The following is a 20,973-nucleotide window of genomic DNA, read 5'->3' on the forward strand; positions in this document are numbered from 1 at the left end:
ATTTTTCCTAAATGCAGATATGCTCGTGTAACTCTTGCACCATTTCCCTATCCAGTAAATTCCAATAGCTATCACTTCTAGGACTCTGCAAATTGCTGTGTTTGGCATTCAAAGCCCTTCCTACCTTCCCAGTCCTCTTACACCTTACTCGCTGACGTACTCTTCCATCTAGGAACACTGGCCTCCTAGCTATTCTATGAACAAGACACTCCCTCTCTCAGCTCTGGGTATTTTCTCTGGCTGTTCCCCCATGCCTGGAACATTCTCCCTCCTTTGCTCCAACGACTGACGTCCTTGGCTTCCTTTAAGTCCCAATAAACTCCCACCTTTTACTGGAAACTTTCCCTAACTCCTCTTAATCCCAGTGCCTTCTCTCTGTTACTTCCTATTTATTCTGTATATAGCTTGCTCACATATATCATTTGTTTGCATGTTGTCTCCCCCGTTAGATTGTAAGTTCCTTATGGGCAGGGACTGTCTTTTGCCTCTTTTTGTATCCTTAGTGCTTGGCATAGTACCTGGCACATAGTAGTTGCTTAATAATTGATTTCCCAGAGATCTGGTGTTCCGCGGTACTGCCTAATCTTCCTAGTAGAAGAGCTGTGGTCAAGAAACACTACACCCAGTGATTGATTGCCCACTCTACAGTGTGATTCTGTGCCACCTGGATACTCACTTTCCTTGTTTGTTATTTCAGGCAACCTTGTATCCAAACGTCCCTTGTAGATATGTCCGTCCAGGCCCAAGATGTCTACCTCATGCTGCAAAGACATACCTTCATTACCATGGTGGTACCTAAGATTTCCCATCCTCACACTGCCAACTTGCATCAGTCACTCACATCTACTTAACCATTCTTGTGTCATATAAAAAAAACCCTGTGGACCCCTTACATCAGCCATCCATATCTACATCAGGAGTTCTTAACCATTTTTGTGTCATGGACAAAAAACTCTATGGAATAATGTTTTCATGTGCACAAAACAAAATACACAGGATTACAAAGGAATTAATTAACAGTGATATATAGTTATAAATTTTTTTTAATAAGTTCATGGATCCTAGGTTAAGAACCCCTGGACTAGAGGAAAGGTAGAGGGACTGTAGGGACGTCCCTACAACTCTCTCCTCGCCCTTCCTACCCGCTGCATGAACAAAATCATCTACATAGCTTTAGAAAGACAGAGTGACAAGGGAAATGAGAACAAGGGAAATGTGAGTGAAGCCTGAGAGACACAAGTGCTTTCCATACCTTAAGGTTTGTGGTTCTAAGGCAGTTAAGTCCTGTCTCCCCTTGCCCCCTTCCTGTGCAGTTCTGCCCAGCTAGTACCCTCGTACCTTCAAGGAGGCCTGTACATCTTCTGTAGGGAAGACACATTGAGCCAAGTGCTGCAAGCGGGCATAGCGGCGGTAGGGGAAGGTAAGTGTATGACTACCACCACAACGACGTGGCACTGACACATAGGAGTAATCTGGCATATCTTGAATCCTGCAAAAGATACCAGCCATGGGTCACAAGGGAACCGTAACCAGAGTGATGGAGCAGGATGAACTGTTTGCCCTGCACAGGTGGTAAGAGAGGAGTTGAACAGCTCTCTTCGGGGAGTCAGGAGACTGATGGCTACTCTATGCTCCCTTCTCCATAGAAGGAAGGAGGGGGTGGCTCATGAATTGGCAAGCGTATGGCATAACAAGGGTCATATCCCAGTCAGGAGAGCTGTGGTCAAGAAACACTGCGAACTGGGGACACACACACTATTTGTATATATACATATATATGTATACATATACATATATATACACATGTATGTGTGTATATATATGTATATGTATACATATATATATATACACATGTATGTGTGTGTGTGTAAATGTATGTATGTATATGTGTGTATTTTTTTTTACTTTCTTTGTATCTTCTACACTTAGTACAGTGCCTGGCACGTAGGTGTTTAATGTTAATTGGTTGAGTGACACACACCCCAAACAAAAAAAATTCAAACTACACACACACACACACACACACACACACACACATACACACACATATACACACACACACACAGTATACGAGAAAAAAATGAGCAAAGAAAACTGACTAGATCCCTCTCATCTTCCCTGTTATTCTGGATAGACAGCTTTTCCTCTTTCATTTTTTCCCCAGCAGCATGGTAGGGAGCAGGAGGTCCTGATTGTTGAAAGCCATAACAAGGCCACAGTGACCAGCGTAAGACCATGTGTGTCTGGACATCTACTCAACAGCAGAACCCTGGGGGATCACAGGCTGAATAAGAACCCTTGTGGTGTCTGGAACATTCCAAACACTTTATCACAATGGTAAGAGTTATACAAGGACTTCTGTCTCATCTCTAAGCACTCTCCTTCCTAAACCCAGCTCCTCATCGTACAGAGCTTGAGGTGGGGAGGGACACTGCCCTCCCATCATCCATCATACCGTTTGTAGTAGGAGGAACCAAGGCACTGGGCCTGGATCAGCTCCCTGATCATCTGGCTGCTGGCCTTGACTGAGCCTCCAAAATGGATCTGTACCTTCTCTATGTCCATCAGCATCTTGGTGTGCATGGAATGCAGGCGACCCACACTCCGTTCCAGCTGTCCCAGTTCCATTCTTTGGAAGGCAGTGCCCAACCTCATGCTGGGGGTGGTAGAGAAGAGAGAGGGGTTGTTAGCTTTTGTTCTAATGCAAGCTGTGGGACATGGTCCAGTCTCTTCCCCCTATCCCTAACCTGAACTTGGAACCAGGGGAGTGATTTCTGAGCCTCGGATAGGGTTGCATTCCTGGATACTCCACTTTCCTAGTTCAGCTCCCTGAAATTTTACTCAGACCCCAGAACAGGGAGATAGTTCCTCTAGACAACAGAACTAACCTCTGTCAGAAGCCCTCTATTCAATTCTATTGCATTCTCTTTATTGGAGACCTACCGTGTGCCGGGCACTGTAGTTGGCAGTATAAGAGAGACAAAAGAAATACAAGTGGCCTCAAAAGTCACTATGGTAGAGTGGAAAGAACTTTGCATACAAGGGCAGAAGACTCTGGTTCCAGTTGTGTGACCCTGGACAAAGCTTTTTAACTTCTTCTGGGCCTACTTTTTTATTGGTAAAGGGAGGATAATAGTTCACATTTCTCCACTGTTTTCAGGTTCTCCTTACCAAGTGTCCTCCCTACAAAACCCAGTGCAGGAGGTAGTTCCTACTATCTTCCAGGATGGTTGTGAGGATTGAATGAGCTAATGCAGGAAAGAGTTTTGTTCTCTAAAATGCAAGGGAAATTGAGTTGTTGTAGCTATTAGTTCAATATTCGAATATTCTCTGTTGGAGAAGAAATAGCTGGACACTGATACATATTGAAACATGGAAAGATGTGTTACTGCCTCACTGACAATCCTCCTCTGCTTCAGCTATGACTTCTCTTCCTGGGCATTTCTGGTTCTCATTTCCCCATCAGCCCTCTGTAGAAGGTCTGCCCATTGTCCTAGAAGTCTTTCTTGTATTTTCTTCATTTGATGGGGCAGGGGATCAATTTTCCACTTTTACTGTCATCAAAAGAAAGAGGAGAGGGCATAGTACAAGACAGCTTACCATAGGATGCTTAATTTAATGTAACTGGTCCAGAAGACCAAGGAGGAACCACACTACTTGCTTCCTAACAGAGAGGTGACACTCAAGACAAAGAAACATATTTTTTTGGACATGGCCAATTCAGGAATTGTTTTGCTTGTCTTTTTTGTTACGTTTTTCTTTACTTTCTTTCTTTCTTTCTTTTTTCAATGGGGAAATGAAAGTAGGAAAATAGATTTTTTTTTTTTGTTCATCAAAAACCATTTAATTTCATTTAAAAAATAAATTTAATGTCATGGAGATATCACAGCAGATAGGGAGCATTCTATAAATGTTTATGAATGAACAAACTGACTGTATGTATGATTTAGACAAGGTAAAAAAGCAATACACTGAGGTCCACTGTATATTCTGCAAAAAAGGCACTTATGTGACCTTGAGATGGTCACTTTACCTTTGTGGGCCTCAGTTTTCTTATCTGTAAAGTGGGGATAATAATACCTACTCTTCCTTCTTCACATAGCATTCTTGTGAGGAATCAAATAACCTAATGTACCATTACTGATTGTTAGATCTGAAAGGAACTTGATAACCCTGCTCCAAATTCCACCCATCCTTCTCACCTATTTAACAGATGAAGTGAGGTAATAATGATTAAATAATTAATGCTCTGGGGAGTCCAGAGAGGGAGAGATTGGTGTTGGCTGGAGATACGGAGATTTCCCAATGGCAACTTTGTACTCCAGCTGGAATTGTCTCCTCGTCATCCCCAAAACTCTGTCTTCCCTACCTTTGCTTGTGCTATCTCACCTGAGTGTGCTGTCCCCCTTCAGTTTATCCAGCTCCTTCTGATGAAGGCTCACCTCTTCCATAAAGCCTTCCCTGATCACTTACCAAGAGGAACGACCCCTCTGTTCTCTTTGTCCTTACCATTCAATATCACACTTAATATTATTATTTCAGTGTGTGTGTGTGTGTGTGTGTGTGTGTGCCTTTGTTTTCCTAAGCTGATTAGAAGTTGACGTGAAGGATGATGTGTTATACTTCCACAATTTCTAAGAACACCTAGCACAATGACAGAATAACCTATAGGAACTTAATAACTGTTGTGTGAACTAGATTGAATTTTTTTTTTTAGGCAATTGGGGTTAAGTGACTTGCCCAGGGTCACACAGCTAATAAGTGTCAAGTGTCCAAAGTTGGGTTTGAACCCAAATCCTCCTGATTCCGGGGCTACTACCCTATCTACTATGCCATCTAGCTGCTCCTAAACTGAATCTTTTAAAGCCTTCAGCCTTAGTCATGACTAGCAATCTTCCTTACTCCCCCCTTGTTTAGTCAATGACTATGGTCAAACTCCACATACCTTAGGATAAGCCTACCTCAACTTGTCAATAGCTAACTTAAGGGTGACTTCTTAACCAGAATTTTAATTCTGTGAACTGAGCCCCAACTACTAACCCTACTGACTCCCAATCTAGTTTTATTTCTGGAAGTGGGGGGGACCAAGTTATAAGCCCTGGGACTAGCATACCTTTTAATAGAGCCCCAGAGGCCCCACACAAGAGATGATGGCTCCCCATGACCTCCAAGTTCAAATTTTATTTTGATTTTATATCTTTTGTTTGGCTTTTAAAGCCTTTCATAATCCAGCCCCTTCCTACATCTCTACACCTCTGTGACCCAGTAGGATCAGCTAGGTGGTACAATAGAGAGAGCACCAGGCTCATTTTCCTGAGTTCAAATCCTACCTCAAGCATTTATTAGTTGTGTGACCCTGGACGAGTCACTTAACCATTTTTTCTCAGTTTTTTCATTTGTATAATGAGCCAAAGAAGGAAATGACAAACCACTCCAGTATCTTTGCAAAAAAAAAAAAAATAGGGTCACAAAGAGTCAGACATGACTGAAAAATGACTGAAAAAAACATGTGACCCAAGGGTAGCTAGGTGACTCAATGGACAGAGCAGTGGCCCTGGAGTCAGGAGGACCTGCATTCAAATCTAGCTTCAGACACTTGACTCTCCCTAGCTGTGTGACCTTGGACAAGTCACTTAACCCCAAGTGCCTTGCTAAAAAATAAAATGTGACCCTCTAACACTGGTGGCATTTCATCTCCCAGTGGGCTCCATGCCTAGGCCTAGAACACTCTCTACCTTCTCACATGGCTTCCCTGGCTTCCTTCAAGATATACCTATTCCAAGAGGCCTTTCCTGGTCCTTTAGACTGCCTGTGTCTTCTATGTATGTATGTACATAATATGAACATCTTGAGGGCAGGGATCATGTTTTGCCTTTCTTTGTAAACCCACTGCTTAGCACAGTGCTTGGCACATAGTAAGTACTTAATAAATGCTTGTTAATTGATCCCTATAAATACTTGTTTACCTCTCCTGCCCCATCCTCCATTTCTCCTTTCCTCCCCATAACTCTCTTGCCCCAAATGCTGGGTTTTATTCCTTGCTCTGTTAACTCAAGGTGAGTTGTCTGAAGGGTACAGATGAGTATGTGTGAGAATCCTAGGTAGGACTTAGCCTTAGCAGAGAATGGACCACAAAGAGAGGCTGGGATTAGGACCTGTAGCTAGAACCCTGGGTAGGAGCTGGATTAATAGATTTAATGATTCAATCATTTCTGGTTCTCCAAGCCTCATCCCCACAAAGCAACAAATCCTTTGGCCCAATTCCAGATACTTCACTCTCCTTCAGCAATCTCGAAATGACCCTATTTCTGATATCCCTGTTCAAAGCTGCTTCTTCAGGCAGAGCCTGAGGTCCGTACTTGCGGCTTTGCTGACGGACTTGCTCCAATTCATAGATGGTGTAAGGACGGTTAGAACGATGTGCTCGCAGTCCTGGGCCACTAGGCACTGAGGGGATGATCCTGTCCATGCAGAATGGGAACAACATGAGAAATCCAGATGACCTAAAATCCACTAATGGTTCCCACAACCCCTGCAAGTTCACTTGGAGGGGGGGCTAGTGAGAACTCTATCATCTATTCTTCTAGACAATTTGTAGCCTATAGTGATGGGTAAAGGCCATGTCTTTTCTGATCAGGGACTGAAACCTAACCTGCAATGGGGTACCATCTCTGCCTTGAGAGCCATCTTGGATGGTGGCACAGTTGGCCTTTACCACTCTGCTCCCTTCTTGTCCTGTCCATTTTATGGTAGTAAGAGTGGCTAAATAACCCACCTCAGAGATGTTACTTATGATTTGGGCCTGGCCTAAGAACTTGAACAAATATCCAGTAAAGCTCCTATTTCATTAAAAAAAAGAAACAAACCCTGGCATCCCCTACGTCATTCCTTCCCTATACCCATCGTCCATCTATTTAATGTACCTCCCAGGAACAGGGGAAGAGATGGTCTTTATACCAAGTACCTAAATGGGCAAATAATAATGATGACAGTAATTTGTATAGAGCTTTAAGGTCTACAAGGTACTTTACAAATATTTTATCTCAGTGTGAGAGTTGGAAGGAGAACCAGGAGACAGGAGAGAATGAAGACAAGAGAGTAAGGGAGAGTTAAGGAAGTGAGAAGATGCTGCCTCTTTCCCTCAAATGAAGTCTCTAAAAGCGTGGTGGTCTACGGGTACTTACGGTCCAGGTACAGCTGTTTCCAAAGGCCGGTCACATGACAGACAATGAAAATGTGCCAAAAGCTGCCTGTTGGGATAGAAGCTGAGGGTAAATCCTTTTGCATATCACATTATATGAAAGACAAAAAAATGCTGGTGGGATTTCCTATCCATACTCCAAGAACAGTGCTGAACCCTGGGACAAGAAAGCAGGGAGCAGACAAGCTGGAAATAAAATCCGTATAAGAATAACCCTGATCCAGGACCTAGAGGACATGCTAGGGATCAGGGTAGGTGGCATCTGCTCATACACAAGATGGTCACATACACAAATGTGTACACACATATCCATGACATTTAAAAAGTCTAAAAGGCATAGTTTCTGGGTAATTTACTCATTTTAAAAATAAGGCTAGCTTGTTTATTAATAAAGTTAGGTCAGTGGCACTTTCGAATGCCAAAAACACCTAATGATGATAAGCTCACAGTTTATATGCCCTTAGAAGAGTGGGTGTTCCTGAGGGGGGCAATCAATTCTGATTGGTTAGCAACTGATGAAAAAATGAATATTATAATGAAACATAGGCTATATTCCAATGAGGGTCTTGGGCTACATGACTTGAATCACCCAAGTCTTGGTCGGAAAGACTTATTGATTTCCATATCACCTGTCTGACAAAAGGGAGGAGCCACATTTCCCTAGACATGTCCTTGTAAATACAATGAGCAGGAAACCTTCCATTAGCCCAAATTTAGAATTTCTTTGAGAAAGATTCCCCACACTTTTTGATTTCTGGATGAGGAAGTAGAAAGGGGGGAAAACCTTGGTCCTGATTCATTAATTAGTCATTAATATAAGAAAGAAATAATAATTTCTCTCATATCCATAAACAACTACGCCCTCCAGTAAATTTCCATTCATATATGTACACATGTCAGATTTTTCTCTGCAGGTACTGCATCTTCTTTCAGTGGATTCTTTCAATTTCTATTTTACCTTTTGGTTCTAGGATATTAGGGCAGTTTTCCTTTATAATTTCTTGAAAGATGATGTCTAGATTCTTTGATCATGGTAATCTAATAATTCTTATTTCTCATTGATACATATTCTCTCCCAGGAGGAAAAGAAGACTGACATAGGAGAGGTCCTGCTCTAGCTCATCCATCCCAACTGGGTCCTAAGGTGCCCTCTGGATATTTGGGAACCGTGGTTACCTAGGGTATCTATAGATTCACAGGTGATTTGCTAGTGCCCTCTAGTGTTCCAATACAGAAACTGGACCTGGGCTCTGCTACATCACATTCATGATTTGGAAAAATGATAGTCTCTCAGACTATCACTTCAACCCCATTGATGCAGGGAAGTAGAACTGTGCCCCCATATTACCAAGCCTTTGATGGTTCTGGATGTCTTAACTCTCCTATTCTTATAGAAGGGCCTCTCCTGAACCCTTACAGAGGTTTTACAGGGTAAGGAGTCTGAAAGGCAGGGTTGGATGGCCTCCCTCTCTTTCCCCAGAGCAAAGGAGTCCACTGACCTCTCAGGGTTGGTTGTTCCATCGTGTGGTCTTGCCACTGACTGGGTGTTCTTCTGGGGCCTCTTTACCTTCATTTGTGCCAGGTCATTCCAGCTCTCCCCCACGCCCCCCACCCACCCAAGTGTGATCTCACAGTGTGTGCCCGCCCAGTTCACCTCCGCATGGCGGCAGCTTCGTCAGACTGATACAGGGGGGACTGTTCCTTCAGCTGCTTGCGTAAAGCCTTCCACCTTTCCTCCAGCAGTTTCTTCACGGGATCTAACTCTAGGCGATTTAGCTTACTCGGGGAGAACAAAGATTCATGGTTAGGAAGGTGGGGATGTCTGAGGAAATAGAGAAACAAGTAACTAGCCCTGAAGGAAAAGGGAAGGAGTGGGGGAACAGTAATACGATAATACCCCACCTTGGCATGGAGAGGAAGGCTCTACAACCTATCTATCTAGGCACAATTGTTTTTTCCAGTTTGTTTTCCCCTCAAGTCATCTAAAGATGGACGGGCTCCCGAGGCCCCACCATCTTCATCTCTTTTAGTACCCAAGTACCCTCAAGGAGTAGGTATCCAAGTGTGCCAGTCCCAAGAGAAGGTCCCTCACCTTGGTATCCATCTCTACTAGGAGTTTGTCCAGTACTTTCTTCCAGTCCTTCTCTTGTCCACTCATCTTCGTCAGCAGCTCCTGCATCATTTGGTTCAGCTGCTCTGTAGTGGCATCAAACTGGATTCGGCTCACCTTGGCAGCAAGAGCAGTCTTATCTGCTTTCTGTCTCAGGAGAGATGAGGAATAGGGATAAGGTAATGGAGGCATCGTTCGTTGAATTTGTCTCTCTGGGAACCTCCTCCATCCCAACTGGCCATCTGATAACCATCCCTGGCACCAACCAACATCTCTTTGATCCATATTTCTCCCATATGTCTTCCTACCTCCACCCCAAATGCATTTCATAGAATTAGCTGGTACAACACAAATGTATCTTGTATGTGCATAACCTCTCACCACATCAATCTCCATCTCCAGATGCTCCCTGTTGGCTTTCTCCTTTTCTAGCTTCTCTAGGGACTGGTACAGCATCTAGGTAGGAGGTTGAGAAGGAAGGAGACAGAAATAAAAGCTTTGGATGTAGTGGAATAAATTGGGGAGGGGAGGCTATGTCAAGAATAGTGTTAAGTTTGGGCCTAGGACAAAGACCTCCTTTCCTACAGGCAAGATACCCCTCGGTCTGACTGTGAAGCAGGGTGGTGGGTGAAGGTGGAGAACTCCGGATGCCATTTTGAAGGTGGTTAAGATGAGATCTCCTCCCACATCACCAGGAACCAGATGGGCCAGGCTTGGGTTTGCAGACATCATGCATTTCTACCCTTTTCCCCTTCTCATTCCTGCCTCTTCCTCTCAACACAGCCCAAATCTCACATCAATGTCTTTCTGCTTTCTCCTGTGATCCTCAATGAGACTGCCTGTGGTGATGTTAAGCTTCTCACAGTCACCTTGCACCTGAAGGATAGTGGCCTGGATATGACCTAGTAGCTCTTCATCCTGAGGCAAGAGGAGAAAGAGGGGAAGGAAAAGGAGGACAAAAGGAAGCCATTTAGAGGTTGGTGGCATGACTCTTCCCCTCCTCACAAATCCATAGGCCCTTCTTCCAGGATATGTCAAAGTCTCAAGCCAAGTCATATAAAATGGATAAGATCCTTACAAAGACTGAGTGACCCCAGGGAATAGACTGAAGACACACTGAATGGCTGTACTTTCCTGCTGTAATTTGGGGGGGATGAACCTTGCTCTTCTTTAGCGCTATCTCCCCCCCCATCTAGAGTTACCCCAGGTAGGCATTATCTCCACCTAACGACCTAGCACTATGGAAATGGGTATCCTACAGGTGGGAGGGTAGGTTACCACCAGCTCTGTTTATTGCATGTAATCTCAGGTTTCTGAATTAATCGGTGCAGATAATGTAGCAGGAGAGGTGTGGGAAGTGCCAGTTCATTCATTCATTCAACTCATTCATTCATTTAACAAGTATTCATTAAATTGTCCCTGCCCTCAGAATGTTTATATTCTGCCATAAGTGGAAACAACATGTTAGATAAGTATATACAATATGTCTGCTGGGCAGCTAGAAGGCACAGTGGATAGAGCACCTGCCCTGTAATCAGGACTTGAATTCAAATCCGACCTTGTATACTCCATACTTACTAGCTGTGTGACCCTGGGCGAGTCACTTAACCCCAATTGCCTTGCAAAAATTAAAAAAAAATTTTTTTTAAACATATTTGCAGAGTCAATATCAAGTAATATGGGTAGAGGGAATTCCTAATAACTGAGAGGATCAGGATAGGCCTCTTCTAGGATCCTTGTGGTGAGACCATACAGTGGAAAGAGTACTAGCTTTTGAGGCAGAGGACTTGGGTCCAAATCCCTGCTGTGATGTGTATTAGCTGCGTGACCTTAAGCAAGTCTCAGAACCCAAATGGTCTCAGTTTCCAAATCTATAAAATGAGACAGTAGGACTCAATGGTCTCTGAAGTCCCTTCCAGCTTTGTCTTTGGAAGCAGTGATTCTGAGAGGCATAGGTGAAGAAGAACTGAATTTCAGGTATGAGGGACAGCTCAAAGGAATGGAAATGGGAGATGGTATGTGTGAAGACCAGCGAACAGGCCAGTTTAGCTGTACCATAGAGTACATAAAAGGGAGTAATGTGTAATAAGCCTGGAAATAGTCTAGAACTAGATTGTGAAGGGATTGAAATGCCAAGCAGAAAAGTTTGTATTATTATCCTAGAGGTAATAGGGAGCCCTTGGATCTCCTTGAGTTGAGTAGTGACATGGTCAGAACTGTGCTTGAAAAATGTTAATTTGGCATTTGTGTTGAGGAGCATTGCTGGGGGAAAGACTGGACACAGGGAGGACGATTGGGAAGCTGTGGCACTAGTCTGGGGATGAACTCAGTGAGGGTCTGAACTAGGGTGGTGGCCATGTGGATGGAGAGAAAGGTATGGATACAAGAAATATGGAGGTAAAATGGTGAGTGAAGAATTGAGGCTGTATTCCAGGTTTTGAACCTGAGTGATTAAAAGCATGGTGATGTTCTTGACAGATTATAGGCAATTTAGGAAGAGGGTGTTTTGGGAGGGTGGATAATGAGTTCTTATTGAGTTTGACTCTTTTTATTATTTTTTTGAGGGATTCAGTGACTTGTCCAGGGTCACATAGCTAATGCCTGGGGCAAGATTTGAATGTAAGTCTTCTTGACTCCATGGCTGGCATTCTATCCACTACGCCATAACTACCCCCCATATTGAGTTTGAGATGTCTGTTCCCATTGATGTTGTCCAACAGGCAATTGGTGATCTAGATCTTGGGTCTCCTTCTCAAACCCCTGCTAACCTTCCACTCTTTCCAAAAAATAAAATAACAGTCCCTGTCCTTTGAGGAGTAGGGGGGAAGGAGAGCCATGGTCCAGTTAGTCTTAGGTGATACCTACTTCTTGGATTCCCCCCTAGGGGGTGAGGTGAAGTTTTGTGGAGTTCAAACTGGGGGACTGAAATTTGCAGCCCTGGACCCTCACGCCCTAGCAAACCTATCCCAGTACAGGAGGTAGCCCAGCCAGACTTACCTGGTTTGGGAGCTGATACTTCTTCGAGGGTCGAGACACCATCAGGTTGTTGACCATATCCTGGAGTTGCTCATAGCGCTGTACTAGCCTGCTGACTTGCTGACTCAGATCTAGGCTGCATGCCGGACAGGTGCTGTGTGGGTCAATTGGTTCCAATGGAACCGGAGTCTTAGATGGCACCATGCTCATAGACAATAGTGTGGATGATGAGGTCAGCATGCTTTCTATGATCATCCTGAGCTTATCTAACTATATATCAAAGGAAAGCAGATCAGAAAGAATTTTCAGGGTGGTGTGAAATAAATCAGTGGAGTTCTTTACTATAGGGGTCCAGGCCTTCTCTGCTGGCTGGTGGACTCTACTTTCTTCACTTAGGTTTTATACTCAGACACTGGCCCTCCTGACACATGTCAATGCTTTGTGCCCAACCTGTGACTCAGAAAGGTCTCTAAATTCTGAATTAGACTCTCGGATTAGGGCATACAGGTGTCACATGATCCTATTGGGGAATAAATGGTAATTTCAGACAGAGCTCCAGAGTCTCATTACCCTAGAAAATCTGAGAATAGAACTGAGAGTCTAGGTTTACAAGCCTCAGTAGAGGTGGGAGGTATCGGAGGGCAGTAAAAATGGAATTGCCTCCTTTCACCCAGATACTTCCCCCAACTGTTCCAGAGAAAGGAGGCTACACAAGAAGTACCCTTGTTCCATAGGGTCTCTCCCCACTGGACAAATCTTTCCGTGAGTTATTTGACCATCACCCAAGGTACTGGAGGAGAATGTACCCTCCATTTTAAAACAGGCCCTGAAGATCCATTCACATACCAGTCAGTCCCTATACCACACTAACCCATATATCCTATATGACTGATGAAGGAACTTTTCTTTGTACAGTCTCTCTTTAGCTCAAGACTGTGCTTATGACAGGTTCTAGGCAGAGTGGACAACCGGCACTGGGTGGATGCTGTATCCTAGGCTGGTCAGTACAAGACCAAGCTAGGGAAGGCCCTATGGTCAGTAAGAAGATGTAGGGGCATGACCAGAGATGGGTGGTCTTATAACTAGATGCCAGAGGACCCATAGATGTGGCTTCTCCAGGAAGGATAGTGGAGAAATAGAGACTTGGTCTCTGGTGCTTAGCAGGAAGGAGGACTGCTCTCCCTCTCTCTGGTCCATTCCTGGGCCAAGAGCCCAGGACCCTCACCTGTTCCTGTAGATAAAGTGTGGCTTCGGTCACTGACTGTTCCACGATGGCCTTGCCCTGCTCCTGTCGTTCCCTCAGGAGGGCCAGCTCCTTCTCTATGTCATTCACATTCACTCTGGGCCACAGAACCAAGAGGTGGGTTACTTACTGGCAGCCCCCCAAGGGACTTGAGCCCTAGGCATCAACACTCAGCTTTACTCAAAGGGTACAGAAACCAGTTAAGGTTTGGGGGAGGTATCTTTATTTTCTCTCCCCTCTAAAAAATTCCAGCTCCAGTTCTGGTATACTTGTAGGGAAAATCAAACTGTCTCCTGGGTTGGTCAATGTGATGCCTGGGACAAACGCCTAACAAGCTTGTGATACCTCCAGCCTGCTAGGACTGGGAACTGAAAGAGACAGAGTATCATGGATACCTCCCTGCTTCTTTATTTAGGCTAGGATCTAAGAGGCTTTTCTCTCATATCCCCTGGGCATTGTCTTCTAGGGGATCTTGGTTTGCAAGTTCATTTTGAAGCTACCTAGCCTTATGGATTAGCTATGGCAACGTTGCTTCCAGGGCATGAGACAGAGCCCACAGCCCAGACAGATGGAGATGTGAAGAGAAGATCAGTCCAGGAATGGCCTCGTTCATTATTAACTCCTTGGCTACCAGCACAAGATCCTAGAAGACTGATCTCTTCCCCTCCAATCTTGCCCGTTTCCTATATATCCAAACATCAAATGGTCTTGAGCTCCTCGAGAGTCTAGCTTTTACCTGAGAATACTTAGCTGCAGACTCAGCTGGCCAGACCTTTCTCTCTCCTCTTCAGCATCTTCCTCCTCTCCTTCCAGAATTCGTTGCATTAACTTCATCTGTAATCCCAATGGTTCAACAGTTTCAGGTCTGAGTCTCCCCCTCCTGGAAGCCTGGCCCAGGCTTCTCACTTAATAATGATAATAATAGCCGGGAGATAAGGGTCAGTTTTATAGGTGGGGAAACTGAGGCTAAGAGATTTGACTGAGATCACACAGTTAGTGAGTGTCTAAGGCAGGATGGCTCTATCCACTGTGTCCCCTAGCTGCCTACCTCTCCTCCCTCCCATGAACCTAGCCCAAGGACTTTGTTCTGAAATGCTTTTGACTATCCCCTTAGAATGGTGAGTTGTCTGTGGATTTCAGGACAAGTTGGATGTCCCTTTACCCACTTACTTTTTCCCTCTCCTCTTGAATTTCTTTGGTTAAGGCTTTAAGACCACGGAGCTGTTCCAGCATGTCATCTGGGATGGTCTTACTGGCTATGGAAGAAGAAAAATCAAAATTGTCAAGGTCTAAACACCTCTCCTATCTCTGATTGGTGAGTTCCTCCCTGGGCCTCCATTTTGGGGAGGGGCCTAAGTTAGGTTATCCTTTCTTCCCTTGTAGGTTCTGCTTTGGATTCTCTCAACTTTCCTGCCACACCCACATGAAGCCCTCTTCCCCTAACTCTTTTCATCTCCCTTTGGTTGACCATCTTTCCCAATTATAAGTTCCTTGAAGGCAGGGGCTGTCTTTGTTTCTATTTACGTCTCTGGCACTTAGCTCCATGACTGTCCAGAGTTTAATAAATTCTTCTTGCCTACCTGCTTCCACAATCCCCTCCCTTCATGTGAAAAACACTCTACTTTACCATTGTTCTAAGTCTCCAGAAATTCTTCCTAAACAGCTCTCATGAGAATTTTCCCAACTTGCTTTGGGGAGGTGTCCATCCTACCCACCTCAAATCTTAGGGCCCAAGACCCTATAAAGCCATAGATGAAGGAAGAGTGAATTTAACCCCAACTCCATACTATCTATACTATCTTTTTTTCCTCTTCTCAATTTCCTTATCAAGCTCCTTAACTTGGGTGCTTGACAATGGTATGGAAACTTCTCACTGCCCTCCTGGGTCATTGGCCTCAACCCTGAGATCTTGCTGATTCTCCCAGTCTATCCACCTAATCAGGCATAAAGGCCCTATAGAGCTATAATTAGGGTAGGGTGATTGGAGCTTTATCCCAGGATGCTGAAATTTAGAGGGCACTAAAAGCTCTTCCATTTCTTTACCAGATAGAAAGTGAACTTAACACCTTGTTAGCAAGAATTGTTAAAAGAGGAAATTGCCAAAACAAACAAACATATTTTAAAATATGTTGGAAGCCAGCAGAGGACAGGCCAGTTTCTCTTTCTGCCTACAGCCTGCTACTTCCTCTGGTGGTTGCCTCCCTAGCCTTTCATGCCTCCTATGCAGAAATACAAATTACAACTGGAGAGCCCTGGAGGAAGGTACTTCCAAGAGGAACAGGAGACACCCAGTTTTAGGGAGTGAGGAAGATGGTTTGGTCAGATGTGTATAAGTAGTGGTACTTAGGGGAGGATGAATGGTTCAAGACCTAGAAGCTGAGACTGGAAAGCAGAAGGCAGAGAGATAAGAAATTCCCTTTTTTCGAAAGATGGCAAAGGCAAATGTTACCTACTTAATTTCCCTATCAGGAATTGTAGCTTCTCCAGGTCAGAGCGGCCAGCATCCTCATCCAGTGCCCCCATCTGCTCTTTCAGAATCAGGTAGTAGTTAGTAAGCTCCCCCATCAAACGCAGAGTCTCTAAGGCAAAGGGGAAGCTGAAACTATCTCTCTCTAATGAGCCTTTGTCTCTTTGGCTTGGAGTTCGACGATACTGGTATGGATGTGCAGGGTACATATACGGTGGGGCCGACCATATGTGCGGATGTGCGGATGTGTAGGGAGGCTGGGGTGGCATGTAGGGGGGATAGGATGGCACAAAACCGGGCTGGGTATCAGAAGTCAATTCGGTCTGAGTGCCAGCTTGGCCCACAAGTTGTTCATCACTTGCTGTGGTGCCTAAGGTAACGAAGCCAGACTGATCATCGCCTGGAATGACATGGGTTAGGGGTACACCTCCAGGTTGAAATGATCTTTGACTTTGTCCAGGAGCAGCTGTTGGGGCCATCTCAGGTGGAGAACCTGTTTCTGGGGCTACAGGAAATGGATGCATGAATGGGGGCATAGGACTTGGTGGATATTGGCCTGGGGCTCCAGGGAATGGTCGATACATAGGTGGAGCTCCGGGCTCTGGCACATATGTTGGGGGGACGCCATAGATCAGCTGACCTGGAGGGGCTGGCTGGCCTACACCTGGGGCTACCAACATTGGCCGACCAGTAACTGGATCAATAGGGATTGCCTGATCTGCGCTTGGGACTCCAGGACCTGGCAGATAAGGGGGTGGGGCTTCAGGAACCGGGTGATAGGTGGATGGGGTTCCAGAAACAGGTTGAAAGGTGGGTGGGGTTTCATGAACTTGTGGGTAAGTGGATGGGGTTCCAGGCTCTGGCTGAGTGGTGGGTGGGGCTCCAGGCTCTGGCTGAGTGGTGGGTGGGGCTCCAGGCTCTGGCTGAGTGGTGGGTGGGGCTCCAGGCTCTGGCTGAGTGGTGGGTGAAGTTCCTGGAACTTGTCTGGCTCTTGGCTGATAAACGACTGGGACTCGGTAGGTGACTGGGATTCCACGGTAGGTGGCTGGGACTCCAGGGTAGGCACCAAGGCCTCCAGGGTAGGCACCAGGGGCTCCAGGATAGGCGCCAGGGCCTCCAGGGTAGGCTCCAGGGGCTCCAGGGTAGGCTCCAGGGGCTCCAGGGTAGGCTCCAGGGCCTCCAGGGTAGGCTCCAGGGGCTCCAGGGTAGGCTCCAGGGGCTCCAGGGTAGGCTCCAGGGCCTCCAGGGTAGGCTCCAGGGGCTCCAGGGGCTCCAGGGCCTCCAGGGTAGGCACCAGGGCCTCCAGGGTAGGCTCCAGGGGCTCCAGGGTAGGTGCCAGGAGCTCCAGGATAAGCACCAGGGTAGGCCACTGGAGCTCTGGGTTCTGGCTGATAGGTAGGTGGGGTTCCAGGAACAGATTGAGGTGAGGTTCCAGGTACTAGAGGATAGGTGGGTGGGATTCCAGGAACTGGTTGACCTAGGGCTGTTGGTACTTGCTGATCTGTTCCTGAGGTTACAGCATCTGTCTGACCTGTTCCTGGAGCTACAGTGGATGGCTGACCAACCCCAGGGGCTGGCCGACCTACCCCAGGGGCTGGCCGACCTACCCCAGGGGCTGGTCGACCTCCCCCAGGGGCTGGCTGACCTCCCCCAGGGGCTGGCTGACCTCCTCCAGGGGCTGGCCGACCTCCCCCAGGGGGTGGCTGACCTACCCCAGGGGGTGGCTGACCTACCCCAGAGACTGGCTGACCTACCCCAGGGACTGGCTGACCTATCCCAGGGGCTGGCTGACCTACCCCAGGGGGTGGTTGTCCTATCCCAGGGACTGGCTGACCTACCCCAGGGGGTGGTTGTCCTATCCCAGGGACTGGCTGACCTACCCCAGGGGGTGGTTGTCCTATTCCAGGGACTAGCTGACCTACCCCAGGGAGTGCCTGACCTATCCCAGGGGGTGCCTGACCTACCCCAGGGGGTACCTGACCTAAGCCTGGGGCTACTGGAGGAAACTGGAAAATGTCTAGGGGTGTAGAAGGGGGTATGCCGCTAACTAAAGTTAGAGGGGCTTGCTGTGGACCGCCAAAGGGCAATGGATGTTGTTCTGTGCCAATCTGCCTAGGTCCAGCAGCTTCCTGAGGTGTGGGTGGAATCTCTATGCCAGATGGCATCTTCTGTGAACTTATTTTCTTCAAGTCTTCAGACACCTTGTCAGGAGCCATATCTTCGCTGGTTAGAGCTGTCTCCGGAACTGAAGGCATATCCGCTGGCTAGTTAGAGGAGGAAGACAGAAGCATGTGATCAAAGTCAACTCTACTGATCCCAGGTTGTGTGTTGGGGGAGATCTAATCATGTTAATTTAGAGCACTGGTCAAGAGAGAATCTTTGGAACCAGATCTCTGTGGGTCCCCTACATAGGATTTAATGGAAATTTCCAGGGTGGAATATAATATCTAATAAAACAGAAGAGTTTAACCCCTATCATATCAGGCCACTAGATAAATTATCCAGGGATTGTAGATAGACTAGGATTCCTTCAGAAATGGAACACGCCCCCTCAAAAAATGCACAGGCACATGTTGCACTACTCCATTGACTTTGAGAGGAACCCACCCTAAGTCCTTTCCCAGTTTCCCCAAATCACCAAAGAGCTTCTTCGACCAGACACTAGTGCCTGCTCCAAGTCCTCCCAGGTAACGATGGAAGTGTCTTCTGGGTACGAACTCATCCTTCTAGTTACAGCATCCTGGTGAGAAAATGGTCACATCCATGTAAGCTTGTGTTTTCCCACAAACTGTTCTTGCCCCAAATGTCAGGCAAGCTCCAAAGAGCTCCCTTCTTTGTAGCAGGTATAGGTCTTAACCCTCCACCTTGAATTAGAATCAGGAAGTTGGAGTAAGGAGTGACACCTTAGAAAGCATTCCTTTGGGTCCCAGGATGAAGACCCAGAATGCAGAGGGTACTGCTACTCCTGTTATGAGTAAACTGCAGAGAGGAACCTGAGTGGACCTCTAAAGGCAGAGCTGGATTTGGGATAATCTCCTCAGTTCAATGGTCCCTTTTTCCTGCATTGGGCAGAATGTTACCAGACTAGTTTCTTGATTATTGACTAGCTTCTCCAAATCTGCAATCCGTTCTTCCATATCTGTAATCACTGATTTGTAGTCTTTCAATGCCTGCAACAAAGAATGAAAGGACATACTGATACAAGCTCCCACTCTCCTACTGTCTCTAGGACAAGGACCAGAATCAAGAGAATTGTGTTAAGATATGGGACCAAGAGGCCAAGGGTCCTAGCTAACAAACAAACAAAAAAATGGCAACCAAGTTCCTGCTGTTCTCTGTTAGTTTCAGAGGCAGGTGTCTAGAGGAGAGCCTTCAGAGGCAAGGGCAAATCCAGAACATCTTTTCAGTTTATTGCCTCCACCCTGGCCTTGGCTTCATACAGCCCCCAAACCAATCAATCAACCAACACTTTCAAAGCCTCTTGGAATGAGAAGACCCTAATCTTTCCAGGAACTTAAGCAGGCAATTAAGAGCTTTAAGGTACCAAATGTTCTTTTTAGTTGATAACTCAAGTATTTAAATGGATACATATCTCTGTTGATCCAAAGAAAAAATGTTATTCCCTCCTAACAAATTTTGTTCATTCATATCCATTTTGTCCATTCAAATCCCCATTTGGGATTTTCTTGAAAAAGATACTGGAGTGGTTTGCTGTTTCCTTCTCTAGAGCATTTTACAGATGAGGAAACTAAGGCAAACAGGCTTAAGTGATTTCTTCAGGGTCACACAGTCAGTAAGTATCTGAGGTTAGATTTGAACTCAGGAAGATGAGTCTTCCTGACTCCAGAAATAGCACTCTATCTGCTTTACTGCCTAGCTACTTTCTATATGTTGTGTGTTTACTGATCTGTGTACATTGAATTTCAGTTGTTTTCTGTCATTCGACTAAAACTTCCTTGAGGGCAAGAGACTTCAGTTTTTGTCTTTTTATCTCTAGTACCTAATATCCAGTGCCTGCAATTTGAAACTATGCCGAAAGGGCTACAAAAATGTGCATTCCCTTTGACCCAGCAATACACCACTTCTAAGTCTGTATCCCAAAGAGATCATAAAAATGGGAAAAAGACCCACATGTACAAAAATATTTATAGCAGCTCTTTTTGTGGTGGCCAAGAACTGGAAATCAAGGGAATGCTCATCAATTGGGGAATAGCTGAACAAGATGTGGTACATGAATGTAATGGAATACTATTGTGCCATAAGAAATGATGAACAGTCGGACTTCAGAAAAAGCTGGAAAGATTTATATGAACTGATGCTGAGTGAAATGAGCAGAACCAGGACAACATTATACACAGTAACAGCCACAGTGTGCAAGAACTGTTTCTGATAGACTTAGCCCCTCTCAGCAGTGCAAGGACCTAAAACATTTTCAAAGTATTCATGATGCAAAATGCAATCCATATCCAGAGAAAGAACTGTGGAGTTGAAATGCAGAATGAAGCAGACTCTTTTCTCCTTTGTTTTGTTTTGTTTTTCTTATGGTTTCTCCTATTCATTTTAATTTTTCTGTGCACCATGACTAATGTGAAAATGTGTTTAATAGGAAAGAATGTGTAGAACCCATATAAGATTGTATGCCATCTTAGGAAGCGGGGGAGGGAGGTGGAGAAAATTTAAAACTTATGAAGTGATTGTTGAAAATTGAAGACAAATAAATAAATAAATTTTTGCTGAAGTTTCAACTCACCTGCAAAACCTTCAGAACTCCTCAGAGAAAATAACATCTTATTTCAGATGTACACTTTAGGTTTAGAAATACAATATAGTAGACAGAGTCCCTCAGCCATTTGAGGCATTTTTTTCCATTGCTAACTTTCCCCAACTTCCTTAGAAATGTGCTTATGTCTGGAATTTTACTTTTTAGAAGTAAAATGATTGTTGCAATTAATCTTGAGATTAATTGGAGAATTTCT

At 45.3% G+C, this 20,973-nt stretch overlaps 1 protein-coding gene and 1 long non-coding RNA gene across 3 annotated transcripts in view; one reads left to right on the plus strand and one right to left on the minus strand.

The window, feature by feature from the left end:
* The window catches only part of QRICH2 (glutamine rich 2), a 28,704-nt gene that overhangs the window by 3,020 nt on the left and 4,711 nt on the right, over positions 1-20,973 (minus strand). The window contains exons 3-18 of one of the 2 annotated variants that reach the window (XM_072645789.1): positions 19,078-19,167; positions 18,636-18,737; positions 15,984-18,261; positions 14,701-14,786; positions 14,267-14,364; positions 13,513-13,627; positions 12,309-12,557; positions 10,107-10,229; positions 9,693-9,767; positions 9,294-9,458; positions 8,856-8,977; positions 7,185-7,250; positions 6,360-6,461; positions 2,456-2,656; positions 1,339-1,489; positions 677-761 (exon numbers count right to left, since the gene is read on the minus strand). In XM_072645789.1, coding sequence (XP_072501890.1) covers positions 677-761; positions 1,339-1,489; positions 2,456-2,656; positions 6,360-6,461; positions 7,185-7,250; positions 8,856-8,977; positions 9,294-9,458; positions 9,693-9,767; positions 10,107-10,229; positions 12,309-12,557; positions 13,513-13,627; positions 14,267-14,364; positions 14,701-14,786; positions 15,984-18,261; positions 18,636-18,737; positions 19,078-19,167 — 4,108 coding nt within the window. Of the gene's footprint in view, positions 1-676; positions 762-1,338; positions 1,490-2,455; positions 2,657-6,359; positions 6,462-7,184; positions 7,251-8,855; positions 8,978-9,293; positions 9,459-9,692; positions 9,768-10,106; positions 10,230-12,308; positions 12,558-13,512; positions 13,628-14,266; positions 14,365-14,700; positions 14,787-15,983; positions 18,262-18,635; positions 18,738-19,077; positions 19,168-20,973 lie in introns of those variants that run through there. The other variant, XM_072645790.1, reaches the window with a different exon arrangement.
* Positions 10,200-20,735, plus strand: LOC140528191 (uncharacterized). Its single transcript, XR_011975104.1, has 3 exons — positions 10,200-10,287; positions 14,735-14,845; positions 18,114-20,735. It is a non-coding gene; the product is annotated as an uncharacterized lncRNA (long non-coding RNA).

This window comes from Notamacropus eugenii, chromosome 2, assembly GCF_028372415.1.
Source record: "Notamacropus eugenii isolate mMacEug1 chromosome 2, mMacEug1.pri_v2, whole genome shotgun sequence".
NCBI lineage: Eukaryota > Metazoa > Chordata > Mammalia > Diprotodontia > Macropodidae > Notamacropus > Notamacropus eugenii.